Genomic DNA, 14,494 nt, shown 5'->3' on the forward strand with positions numbered 1-14,494 from the left:
TTGCCAAAAAAAGAGGCACCTATTGCTAGTTATTGAACGCAAGCAATTCGGTCTAAACACATCTATGTTCAAGGAGGAGTTTTTCTCGATGTGCTTGAAATGTGTTTCAAAATGGAATTAAGTCACTTTATGCTTTATGCAGCGCTCTCTATGTGTTTGCATTGGGTATTAAAACCCATTGCAAATACAACAGTGAAAACGCAAATCAAAACACATCTCTTTTTTCCCCATAATTAAAAATTATGCATTTGCTATGCATTTCAAAAGCAATGCAAATGAATTGTATCAGTATGTCCTAAAAATGTGTATTTAATATTCCCATGTAGCAGTAGGTTGGGCCCCTTTTTATTGTCTGGAGCTACAATTATAAAATATACCAGTTTCATTTAGAGAGCCTGGAGCGCCAGATGCTAATTAGCATAGTTTTAAAACTACGTTTTCTCAAGAATAATAAAATTTTCTGCATATCATCTGCATTTAAACGCTGATGTGTCCGTGACTTCAACTAAAAACTACAAAAAGCAAGTGTTGATTTCTTTTAAGCTGTTTATTGAACTTGAAGAGGCACAATAACTATATGGACCATAGATGTTCACAGTCTTTTCCAGGAAAAACTAAAAGTTTCAAAACTAAATGTACTGAACTTAAAAATATCTCTATAAAATATAGGGACTAAATGCATTCATGTATATAAACAACGATCTAATAAGATTATATAGTGGGAACTCCCAGTAGTGTAGGTTCTTTAAAAATATTTGTAGACAATTAAATATTAAGTAAAAATAATTGATTAGTTAACTTATTATAATATTCTAAATATATAAATTATACATTTATGAGACTAGTAAACTGACCATAAATGAATTAAAATAAATTAAATTAGATGAAAATGAATTAAAGGGGTATTCCCACAAAGGCAATAACACATTCTCTAATTCACTGTTATTAACAAAAAATACAGCATTTCACAGATATAATTCCTACCTGTCTCTATCAGTCCTGGTGTACACAATTTCCGACCCCTGGTTTCCGACCACGGATCTTCTGACATATGGTTGGGGAAGCCATGTTGCTCTTCTGTCTGACACTGCATGACTTGCTACCTGCCTCTTCCCCTCACCCTTGCATTCCACAACAAGCTCACAGACACTAACTTCCTGCCAGCAATCACATCACAGCACATCATGAGGAGAAAAAAGCTGCAAGCTACAGGCAGATAAGTTCTTTATCTGGGGAGGGAGGTACATCAGATTTGATATGTGAGAGCAGATATGTAACAATGCTGTAACAGTAGAAGAAAAAGAAATGGGATGGCACCGTGAAGCAAATGGGTGCAGGTCTTCACATATGGTCCGACTTAACCCAACTGATATAGCAGAGAACATGGTTGAATAAATATACCGTTTTCTTTATATTGGAGTGCTGCTTCATCGTTGTTCTCTGCTAGTGCTGACAAAGTGTCATTGTGTGCAATATGCTGGTCATGGGTCTCATCTCTCTCTATGTGTCAGATACTAGTACAATGTTTAGATCTGTACCCTGATGATCTAACCACATTGTGAGCTCACAGGGATACAAGGATCATAATGTGTCTGCTTAGAGAGTCACCCCCCCTCCCTCACACACACACACTCTGGAATCTTACATTGACCATTACTGCAACAGCAATAAAACTGAGTAAAATTGTAAAATAAGGGGTTAAAAATCTTTATTGTGTAAACATCACTAGGGGATTGAGATTTGAGTATTTTCTTTCATGGGAAACCCCATTTAAAAACAGCTCAAATGCTTTCATGGAACTAATGTAAACCTGCTAGAACTATCCAGAACATGTTGATTTTAAAAATGTGCATCTGAATAATTCCACTACATTGTTATAGTTTATTTAATAGTACCTCCAGCAGTGTGTGGTGAGTATGTTAAAGGATGGGCAGTTCAAATGGGAACCGCTTGCGGTGGGGAGCAGATGTAAGCAGGGGGAGGGAGCAGAGGATCTAGGAGGGTGAAGGTTAGGAGGAGGCATTGGAAAGATGACTCATGCCATTTAACTGATTACCCTGGGACTCACCATACACTGCTAGCAGTGAGCAACGTACCAAAAAAACTATTAAAATCTGCTTTTTCCAATTTTTTTCTGCCTCTGCACCCCACCTGAACATGTTCCAACACTCTGCCCTTATTGTAATAATAATAATAATAATAATCTTTATTTATAATCTTTATTTATAGGTTGTATAATGGTCCAGCCATTCTTTATAAGGGAACAATATAATATAATTTAATAAATAATCTTATTTACAGGGTCCTAGGTGAAAAAGACTGTAAAGAAGCCTGGAGCTTGGTATATATCTGCTGTTTGCCAGATTACAGATGGGAGATGGGACATAGGATGGATTAGTAAAGGGAGAGTTGACATTTCAAGCAGTTAGCGAGTGTGATAGGCTTGCCTAAAGAGATGGGTTTTAAGAGCACGTTTGAAGCTTTGGAGGGTGGGTATTAGTCTGAGAGTCCGGGGAAGGGCATTCCAGAGAATTGGAGCAACTCGTGAGAAGTCCTGTATACGTACATGGGAGGTTCGAATTAAGGTAGAGATTAATCTAATGTCACTGGCAGATCGAAGAGTACGGGAAGGGCCGATAGACTGAGATGAGAGATGAGAGATAGGGAGGTGCAGCATTATTCAGAGCTTTGTGGATGAGGGTTATTATTTTAAAGTGAATACAGAAGGAGACGTGCAACCAGTGCAGTGATTGGCACAAACTGGAAGCATCCGTGTAGCGTTTGGCCTTTTAAATACTGTACGAAAATGCTACAGTATGATTTAGATTTTTTGATTTCCACTCATTTTCTTTTTGCATTGCTTCAGTCAAACAATGTCACAGACAAAACTATCTCTCCTAGCTGGCAGTGCATGATCATTATAATAACAATTTCTTTCCCACTTGTGGGAAACCTCTACAAAGCAACTCAAATGAGAAAAAAGCAGTAAGTGATAGACTGACACATGTAATACCTTATCACATGGGAAATTTTAGTTTTGGGTGGAGTGCCCCGTTAAAAAAATGGAAATATAAATGTCTTCCATCAATCCAGTAAAGTATTGTTTGTTTGCCTTTATGGTCTTGCATTGTTTTGTGCTTATATCTTGATTTCCTTTTCTATTACCAGGTTGAAGGGAGCAAGCACACCTTATGATAATGAATCACAGGCAATTATTAAACTAAACAACACTACAGTATTGTATTTAAAGGAAGTGACAAGATTTCTGGCCCTTGTGTGTTTTGTGAGAGAAGAAAGTTTTGAAAGAAAAGGTAAATAATTTGCTGTACAAAACAGAACAATGTTGGTAGGGGGGGGGGGGAATGTCCCATGCAACTATAAAGTTTTTTTTCCAGCATAAACATACTGGTGACCTATGTTAGACTGTTAATACCAGAAACCTGGAACACCCTATACCAGTGATGGCGAACCTTTTAGCGACCAAGTGCCCAAACTGCAAACCCACATCCCCTTCATTTATCGCAAGGTGCCAACCAAAATTAGAGCAGGATCTTATTGCTTCCTGTTCTTCAACAACGTTCAATCTTACTGGCCTCCTGAGGACACCAACACAGTAGAAAGAAGGAGGAAAAATTTGCATCATTGTAGCTTCTTTCCAGTCTCCCTCTGTATCTGTACAGCAGATAATAATGGGGCCAGCAGGAGGTCCTTCGGAGATAATTCGGCCCTGTCTACAAATTCTCCCTCTTCCTACAGTCTCAAGTAGCCAAGTAAGTCACGTTAAAATATGACTGAAAGCAGCATCTTTTAAGTTGCTTGGAACTACAGGAAGATTCTTTGAGTCCTGTCTGGTGTGCTGGAGTGATGTCCTGGGTGCCCACAGAAAGAGCTTGGAGTGCCGCCTCTGGCACCCGTGCCATAGGTTCGCCACCACTGCCCTATACTATCCTACTGATGTGCTCTATTTTTGGCTGGAAAATATCAGAGAAAGTGGAACTCAAAATGGATGTCCAGGATTAAAAATAAAAAAAATAAAAAAATAAATAAATATATATATATATTGTGGGAGATTTGGCCCGGTAGAGTCTGAGGTAGCGGGGTGTTGGGATGCAGTTCAAGACAGTGACACCAAGGTGCAGTCCAAAACAGGTCTCGCCTGCGTTTATTGCAGCAGCAAAATAAAACAGCCTTTACATTCAGGCATTAAACAAACAAAATCCTACCCGTCAGGGTGCTAACTAAACAGAGTTTCTCTAACTCACCACTAATACATAAAATAAGTTGCTGCTCCAGGCACAGAGGTCAGGGCTGTGTGCTCTCCAGCCTCCTTTCAGAGAGACAACACTATCAGCTCTGCTCAGCCACTTATTGCAGACTGATTAGGCTGCTCCCACCACCTGTGTCCAAGGTGCTGGACAACACAACCTCAGCACTAAGGCCTTGCATAATAGGAAAACCTGGGGGAAACATACCGCCCATCCACAGTTAACCCCTTCAGTGTCTCACAATATATATATATATATATATATATATATATATATATATATATGGGTTAGGGGGGCTATTAAAACAATAAAAATATTATAATTACCTCCTACATTACTCTCGTTCACCTGTGGCACTGTACATGATAGGGGTCAGTTTAAAGAAGCTATCAGTATCATCCTGACCATAGCCACGCACTTGCTACAGTTTGTAGCAATATATAGCATTTTTTAAAAATCCAAGATAACCCCTTTAACTCTCTTTTCCTTCTGAAGATATGGCATAGAGGGGAGAGAGGGGCTCTTGCTACAGCCCATTTTCCTTTCTATCCACATTTCTCAGTTTTAACCGTAATACAAGACTTTGTAGGACCAAGTGATTTGATTTTCCTTTTTATTGATGATTGGACATTGTAATGCTTTGGTGCTTCACATTACCTCTGTTGAAAAGTTTAAATTTGCTATCTTGCGTCATCATCATCTTCAATTTCTAAGATTTTTGGAACATTTGTTTTACAGTTTTTTACCCCCTGGGGCACTTGAACCCTATATTGACAATATAATATACTGCAATATAAATGAGCCTTCTTCATAAATGCTTGAAGGTAACCTACCATCACAGATCTACTTAATAAGGTAGATCCCATTGCAGATTCCTGTACTCTGGAGGCTACTGGGGACGTGGAGTAGCTGCTCCATGCAGCGAGAGCTACAGCTACTCCACGCCCCAGTAGCCTCTTTTGATCCCTCCTACTTTTAAATGTTACAGCAATTCACTTTACATAAATGAAATCTCAATGAAACTCATGGATGTGTGTCTCAGGGCTCTTTGGACGACTGAAAACAATCACAGATACCTGTGTAAATTAGTTTGCCAGGTGAGCCCAAGTAAAGGAAAACAACTTAAGAAGGATGTTAAGCAGGCCACAGGTTTAAGTAACATGGGAAAGAAAAAGGATCTCTCTGCTGCTAAAAAAACGTCAAAATAGTGCAATGCCTTGGACAAGGTATGAAAACATTACATATTTCACAAAAACCTAAGCATGCTAATCACACTGATTTGTGGCTGATTAAGAGCAGAGATGGGTTCATGAAGCTACAATGCCAGGTAAATTAATTGGATTAAGAGAGCAGCTGCTAATATTTGTCAGGTGGCATGCCCCTTTAGGCCGGTGCCACACAGGGCGCTTTGTCTGCGCTTGACAAAGTATATAGAGTTTCTGACTGACCACTTTCTTCAATGGTACAAAAAGAAGAATTGTTCCTTCCAGAGCATTTTCAGAATCATTTTCAACCATCTCATGCTGCAAAGGTACCTCTGTGTTATAGGCTGCTACGGGCATAAAAAGAGAGAATCTCATGGTGTGGCCACCATCTTCTCCTGAACTCAACCCTATAGAGAGCCTTTTGGAGTATCATCAAGCAAAAGATTTTTGGGTGGGAGCAGTTCACATCAAGCTCTGAGAGGCTATTCTGACATCATGCAAAGAAATTTATGCAAAAACTCTCCAAAAACTCAGATGCTAGAATTGTGAAGGTGATATCAAAGAAGGGTTCGTATGTTACCATGTAACTTGGATGTTTTGGATTTAAATACCGTTTGATATCAGATTTTCCATTTAGGAAAATCAGAGATAAATTTAATTTGCATAATAATTGTGGAATGTGGTGTAATCTGTATTTCTGTGTGAGCTAATCCAGATCAAAGAATTGGGGAACATTTACTAAGAAAGAAGGAAACTGCACTAAAAATGCTCTGCCCGTGTATAATGCTTGGTGCGCCAGATTCATTAAGAACGTGCGCCAGAAATCATGAATTTGGTGCTTCGCTGCACAGGCCCAGCAGAGTTCACCAACTTTTTTGTGGTGCACCTTTACCATTGGGTGTGCGACAGACTTTGCATGTTACATCTAGCGCACGGTCCGACTGACCACCAGAACGCCCCTAATTTGTGTTGCATGGTGCCTAGTGCAGTTGCGCAGCAAAACGGTCATGTGCGACACAAATGTAGTGCAGACACTTCTTAAATACCTGTGCAGTTTCCACTAGAAAGAACATGCAAACACCAACAGAAAACTGGCGCAAAGCCCATAGTAAATGTGCCGCATTTTGTGAGCTGTTTAGAACCCAATTGCTTTCTTTCTTATTCCTAAAAAAAATATGAAGACGTTTTATTCCTTTCTTCTATAATAAAAAATAAATCTCTAATGTATCAACATTTTAGTTTTGAAATATTGAAATCTGATATCTTAATTGAATGTAACACATTTGAAGCCATTTCCTTTTTTTAAGCAATTTTTAAGAAACATTTAACAGTTTATAAAAAAATAACAATGTATATTAACCCCTTATCACCGACACTAGTTTTCAGCTCAATGACCAGACTCGATTTTTCAAATCTGACATGTCTCACGATAATTGGTTATAACTTCGGAACGCTTTAACATATCCGGGTGATTTTGAGAATGTTTTCTCGTTACACACTGTACTTCATGTTAGTTATAAAATTTAAGTGATAAGTTTTGCGTTTAGTTCTGAAAAAAAGTGAAAATTTGGCAAAAGTTTGTAAAAATTCTTCATTTTCCAAGTTTGAAATGATCTGGTTTCCAGACAAGATGTAAAACTACCCCAAAAGTTTGATAATTAACATTTACAGAATAGTTAGTGTTTCACATGGGTTAAAAAATATGGCACATACATGAAATACATTCATTTAGGCCAAAACTGACATTTTCAGAATAAATTAAATTATGAAACGCACTGCAACGCTTGATGCCCAATTCCTCCCGAGTGTACTGATACCCCATATGTGGTGGTAAACTGCTGTACGGGCGCACGGCCGAGTATAGAATGAATGGAGGCGCCATTCACAGCAGATTTGTATTGTCACATTGTACGACCTATACATTTTTATTTTTTTTGGTAATGCGAACATATGAGGGTTTATTTTTTATGGGATGAGATACAATGAATAGATAATTTATTTTGGGAGTCTAAAGCTTAATCATGAGATTTTATTAACTATTTCAATGGGGACACAAACAAAATCATCAATTTTTATTTTGGATTGTTAGCATTTTTTCCCCCCGCTCACCGTAACGTAAAAATAATATTTTATCTTTATTCTCTGGTTCACTACGATTGCGGTGATACCTCATTTATATAGTTTTTCTTATTTTTGCTCAATTTTCCTGAGCAAAACCAATATTGGAGAAAATCGCATTGTTTTTACTATTGACAAATTTTCAGGGCCATAACTTCTGTATTTTTCTGTTGTCAGATCTGGTTGAGGGCTTATTTTTTGCGAAAACAGTTGTTCTATTCAGTCTTATCATATTAGGGAACGTAACTTTTTTTGATCACTTTTTAGAACATTTTTTGTGATGGTGTTTGATGAAAAATTGTATATTATGGGAAGTTTTTCAAGGTTTTTTTTTTACGTAGTTCACCGAGCGGGTTCAATATTGATTTAGATTTATTGTACAGATTAATACTGACGCGGTGATACCAAATATGTACGTGTTTTTGTGTTTTATTTACTTTATTTGCATTTTATGTGTTACTGGGGAGATTATGGGACTTTTATTTTATTTATTTAATTATATTATAAAAAGATTAATTTTTTTTTTAAACTTTTTTACATTTTCTACTTCTTGGCTTGAATAAGCGAACATCCGATCCCTTATTCAAGCCTTTACACTGCAATACACTTGTTACTTACAGCCGGGTCCTGCCAGGAAGGCAGAACCCGGCGGGGAGAGAAGCCTGCATCCTCGGGTCACTCGTCAGGACCTGGGGCAGCGGCAGGAGGGATCGGATCCCCCGGTAAGCACACCGGGGGGTCCGATCCACGGGGGACACACTTGCATGACCGCGGCGTGTAAGGGGTTAAACACCCGGGATCGGAGTTTTTCCGATCCTGGGTGTTAGTGCCGGGTCTGGGCTGTGATATTACAGCCCGACACCGGCACCAGCGAGACCCGGTGTCCCGAAATCTTCTTCTGACGCGTGGCGTAGAAAGGTGTACGCGTCAGAAGAAGTACCCTTAATGACCGCCGTAAAAAGCAGATACGGCGGTCATTAAGGGGTAAAGTGTCAGGATCAGTGGATCCTCTGGACCACCGCGGGAGGTGGTACTAGCTGACATCTAAGTGGCACCTGGTCTTCCCCAGAGCCCGCCGCAAAGCGGGATAGATTTACTGCGGCAGATCGTTCCACAAGTGTAACTAGCCCGTGGTGGCAGCCAAGGTCAAAGTACCTTAATAGATGACAGTCTCGTGGCTGGGTCCATGCACAGGGTCAGTGGCAGAGATGCAGGGTCAAGTCCAATCTGTGGTCAGCAACAGGAGGTCCAGTCAGATGGGAACAGGAACACAGGCACAAGGGACACAGGAAGTCTGGTAACACAGGAACACGAGGGAAGTCTGGTAACACAGGACTGTAACTTGTAGAGTAACTCAGTTCGCTCCTTGCTGGCAGGAAGTGCCTGTGTCTGAGCCGGTCTTGTAATGCAAGGAGGGGCGGGAGGCAAAGAGCACTGCAATGTGCTGACAAAAAAGCTATTCATGAGAAGAATCTGATGATAGTCGGAAGGTTTGCGGTTGAATCCAGGGGCAGGCAACCAAAATTGCAACGCCAGGTCTGATGGAGATGGTTGGAATTATAATTGTGAAATGCTGTATTTTTGTTAATAAGAGTGAATTATAGTATATTTAAGAATATTGTCTTCATGTAAGTACCTCTTTAAGGTGACATGTTGTCTTTAATATTTAATTCCATAGTTTACAATTGCTTTTGAAAATAAGAGTTTTCATTTGTTTACAGGTTTGATGGATTACAATTTCCACTGCTTTCGTAAGGCAATTCAGGAAGTGTTCGACGTAAGAATGAAAGTGCTCAGATCTCGCAAACACCTAAGTAAAATCCGAAAGAGCATAAGAACTGCCCTCAATGGCACTCCAAGAGTTCCACTCTAGAGGTGAAGGTTCTGAAAAAGCTAAAGCATCAATATGGATTTGACTATATTCCATGCTTCAAAGGATACTGTATTTCTTATCTTTAAAATTCATCAAAAGAGACTCTATAGACAATCATCTATCCTTAATTGAATACACCACACAATGTAGTATCAACGATATTTCGTCAAACCGGCATACTGGGGCTATTATACCATGCTTTCTTGTATAATAAGGGAAACAGACATTTCACCTACATATAATTTAAGATTTGTGGTTCTTGAAGTTATGGTATAAATAATATTTTTTTAGGTGTTAAAATTTTTGTAATAGAATTGTAAAACGTATTTTTGCACATTGAGAGGTACAGAGAACTTTTTATACAGTCAATTAAAATGACAGATTGTATGTTACATACAATATCTCAATAAATTCAATAGGAAATTATTGTGATATTTTAGGAATGCATTTACTTATTGTTTAGTTTATCTTTCTGCTGTGCAGCATCAGAAAATAGAGACCATTTATAGTTTTTAAAAAAAAATAGGACTATTGATCGGAAGTCCAGTATACGATGTGCCCTAATGGCTACTAATTAAAGGGGTTGTCCAATTAATAGGCTTACATGCTTTAAAGCAGGAATGTGTTAAAAATAAGTCTAATAACAATTACCTGACCATGCTGTTTCATTGCCAACCTGGTTCTGGCTGCTGCAATTTGCTTTCAGCTTTTTTCATATAATGCTTTAAGTTGTCAATGTTATTTATAGAGCTCCATTAAATCCATGGTGTTGTACATTCAGTAAGGGGCTAAACATAATGCATAAAAAGAAGACACCAATTAGTACAGAAGACTCAAGACTAGACTGAAACATCACCAATGGAAGGAGGACCCCACCTAATAAGCGCTCACAATCTATATGGTCAAAAATGAATGACAATGAAATACCGTATTTTCCGGACTATAAGGCGCACTTAAAAGCCTTGGATTTCCTTGGAAATCCAAAGTGCGCCTTATAGTCCGGTGCGCCCTATGTATGGCGCTGGGCAGCGGACCATACTTACATAGGTCCCCGCTACTGGAGACAGCAGATCTCCAGCGGGAACTGCAGACCACGCGGCACGAACAACTTCTGCCGCGTGGTCTGCAGTTCCCGCTGGAGATCTGCTGTCTCTGGTAGCGGGGACCTATGTAAGTATGGTCCGCTGCCCTCCTCCACCTCCCCCTCACCTTCCCCACTCACCTTCCCCGCGTCGCCGCGTCTCTTCTCCGCGTCGTGTCCCGTCGGGTCTCCGCCCCGCCCCCGGACGCCGCGCCTTATAGTCCGATGCGCCTTATATATGGAATTATTACATATATAAGGCGCATCGGACTAATGCACCTTATATTCCGGTGCGCCTAATGGCCCGGAAAATACGGTATTTATAAAAGGGATCAGCAACTGTAGCAGCTGGAATTGGGGAAATGTTGGTTAAATGAAGACGTCAGGTAAGTTTACTCTTTTTAATGGTGTGCTTTTTCTAGGAGTTGGACAATTCATTTAATTTCACATTGCTGCAACTCTGAGAAGCACCAAAATATTTGTAAATGAAATTATGAACTCCTTTTACATACGCTACTTACTACTTTTCATGGCCCCATTGCCTTCTTTAGGCATGTTCAGGCAGGGACCCTGCCTCATAAAATTATTAAGGCATCATTATAAATGTTGCCACATAAATGATAGATGACGTCTTTCAGACCACACACGGTCCTTAATCATACTTAACAAATATACAAATGTAATAAGGCTAAATGAGACACTATTAGAAAAAGAACCAAAACATGGCTCCTCCCGTAACACACCTGATTAAAGTCACATGAGAGGTAAATAAAAAGAGCAAATCACATGACAGGTAAGTAGCGAATCAATAAACAAAGTAAAGTTAATAAATACAGGTTAAGTACAGGTTAGGTTCTGTAGGTTTGTTCTTAGGTTGAATTTGTATGTAAGTTGGAACTGTATATAATTGTAAATCCAGCCCAAATTTTTTTGGTCTCTGTGACAATTGGATTTGAAAAATTTTGGGTTGCCATAAAAACCAGGATTAACAATAAAGGTTAATTGCAGACACTTTTGATAATTGTTGAAGCTGATCATTGTAGCCTAGGGCTAAAATACTGTAAATTACCAACATCCAGAGGTCTGTTCATAACTAGAGGTCGTCTGTAAGTCGGGTGTTTTAAGTAAGGAACCGCCTGTACAAGAAACGTACATCAGATCATTTTTATAATTTAACCCTTTGGGAAAGCATTGGGAATTGCAATTTAAAAAAATAAAGTCATAGACATGGTGTTGGATTGAAATGTAGTGGACTTTTGTATGTAACTGCACAAGGAACATCTAGTTCCACATTGAAAACTCCTTTTGTAGATGAGCCAAGTTGGGTATGAGACTTGCTGAAAAATACTTTGGGGGAAAACATGTTCCCCGATGTGTAAAAAAGCAAATGATACCTTCCTCTAGGATTTCTTTTAACACAGTACCAGTACTCAATATAAGCAAGTAATTCCTGACTATACTGTACATGTGGAATCACAGAAAAGTTGGAAACCCTTTAAAATAACTTTTAATGATACATTCTTAAAATTGTGGAAATTATCACCTTATTCAGAAATGGTTTCCCATATACCGTATATACTCGAGTATAAGCCGACCCAAGTATAAGCCGAGACCCCCAATTTTACCACCAAAAACTGGGAAAACCTATTGCCTGCCCCCAGTAGTATACAGCCAGCCGAGCCTGCCCCCGAAGTATACAGCCAGCCCAGCACATTAAAAAAAAAACAAAAAAGCTTACATACTCACCCTCCAGGGGCCCTGATGCGCATTGCGGCTCCTCTTCTGGCTTCTGTAACAGGCGGCAGGACGCGGCCATATTATCTCACAGCCGGCAGATGCATAGTATGATGTCGGCAGCCTGTTACAGAAGCCAGGAGGAGCCGGGAGGCCAGAAGAGGAGCCACGATGATATCGGGGGAGCAGCGAGTATGTAAGCTTTGGTTTTTTTAGTTTTTTTTTTTAGTATTGACCCTATGCGTTTCGCCAAACAGTTAACAAATCGTCAGTGGTCCTAGTGGACAGATGCACTTTATTAAGGGTCCGTGGAATGAACTTTCATTGGATTTTGGAAACTTTCGGGATTTGCGCCGCTGTGACAGAAGGGGATTGTGTCAATGTACAGATCACAGATGTCCACAAAACTCTGGGTTTCATAAATTGCACTTTGCCCTTGAATTCAGATTTAGTACATAAATTAGTATCCAGTATATATGAAATTCATTAAGTTAAACATTGCTTTCTTGAATGTATTAAACCCCATAATGATGTAATGCTATAGCAGCTAATCATTCCCAGCAAGATCGCATATTGGAGCCTACAAAAGAAATTAATTACAAGGTCTTTGTATATCGGCACACAAGTCATTGCTTGTGGCTAACAATACACACACGGACGTAAAAATAAATGTACATAAATTTGACTTACAGAGAAATTCAATTTAAGAAATTTCCTACATATCTTGTTTGTAAGCTGGTGACACATTTGATAAAAATAAATGTGTTTTGAAAATAAAATTCTAAAAATAAGGAATTTGCTGCCCATTAAAAAGGAAAAATTCCACATACAATATAATTTACGGTTAGACATATAGTATATGTATTCATAGAGGCTCCATTAGTCAAAAAAAACCCTTGCTTTGCAGGTACACTTACCAAGGAAAAAAAAAAGGGGAAGAAAGAACCTAAAAGACTACCGACTGCTATTCTTCTAGAGAGATGGTTTGACTGCTAGTTTTGACTGCTGCTAAAATAATTTAACCCTAAAATATACTTTAATCTGCATAAACAACTTCTGCAGCAAGTTATAAAAAAATGGACAATGGGAGGTAATGAGGTACTACACTGTCCCTGTTTGGACCCCAATAGCTTCCGTCCTTACAAGAACAGTCCCAAGACTTGCCCTGATGTAGAGGAATGACCCCAATGCACACACATGCTTCCCTGATGCGATTATTCAGCAGTTTGCTTTTTCAGAGGGACTAAAGTGTGGAGGCGAAGATGAACTGATAAGGGCAATAGTGCCACAGTCTGGTGGGAGATACGGCTAGGTTATCCAGGAGCAGAAAAGTTCATTATAGCCCCTTACACTGTAACACAACATAGGGTAGATGAAATCAGGGCTCTATGGAATCTTGAAAAAGACAAGGCAATCACCATAAAACCGTTGGATAGAGGCGGCAACACTGTTATCCTTGATACTAAAACATATTGTAAAATGTGTATTGATTTACTCAGTGTTACGATGGGATATTAGATTGAGCGCTAAACCCACTGATGACTACATGATGGAACTACAGTCGATCATTATACTAGCTAAACAGAATAAACTCAATGATGAAAAACTGTGGTTTTTGACCCCTGGCACACCCGTAGTAGCAACTTTTTACTGTCTCCTTGAAGCACATAAGGGGGTTACAGCACTAAAACAGAGACCAATGGTGTCAGGGCGGGGTCAACTCTCTTGGCAAAAACATTGGGATATACATTGATACAGTACTAAACATCTTTGTCCTGTCCCTCCTCTCGTATTTTAGGGACACAATTGCCCTCCTTCAACATCTAGAGGGCTTGATGGTTGAAAAAAATTACCCTATTAGGCAGCATTGATATAGGGGCGCTCTACTTCTCCATACCCCACAAAAAAGATCTAGAGGCAGTAGAGTTCTTCCTGTCGACAAGAGGGACCCAATGACCCTTTACAAAGGATTAAGAGTTAGCTTGCAGCAGTGTATGTGTATATCTGCATCTCATTTGCAGTGGGCTGCATACGTCTCCCTGGAGACGTGTCTATCTAAATCTTCCCATCTCCTCAGCGCCTGTGCTCAGTGTATTCTGCCATGTCAGCAGTAACAAGTACCATGGTCATATCCTATTGCGGCCTGTGGCACTCCTGTTAGGTGTGGCCTTGGTACTGTATCTTCAAATCAAGCAACACGAGAGGCAGGGATTAACAT

The 14,494-nt window shown here is 39.5% G+C and overlaps 1 protein-coding gene across 3 annotated transcripts in view; it reads left to right on the forward strand.

Annotated features, from left to right (window-relative positions):
- Window positions 1–10,241, forward strand: part of RRAGD (Ras related GTP binding D) — a 51,035-nt gene extending 40,794 nt beyond the window's left edge. For all 3 annotated transcript variants that reach the window (XM_072141964.1, XM_072141961.1, XM_072141962.1), the window contains 2 exons: window positions 3,169–3,311; window positions 9,310–10,241. In XM_072141964.1, coding sequence (XP_071998065.1) covers window positions 3,169–3,311; window positions 9,310–9,461 — 295 coding nt within the window. In that variant the 3' untranslated portion in view covers window positions 9,462–10,241. The remainder of the gene's footprint in view (window positions 1–3,168; window positions 3,312–9,309) is intronic.
- Window positions 10,242–14,494: the final 4,253 nt, after the last annotated feature.

Source organism: Engystomops pustulosus, chromosome 3 (genome assembly GCF_040894005.1).
Source record: "Engystomops pustulosus chromosome 3, aEngPut4.maternal, whole genome shotgun sequence".
In the NCBI taxonomy this organism is placed as follows: domain Eukaryota; kingdom Metazoa; phylum Chordata; class Amphibia; order Anura; family Leptodactylidae; genus Engystomops; species Engystomops pustulosus.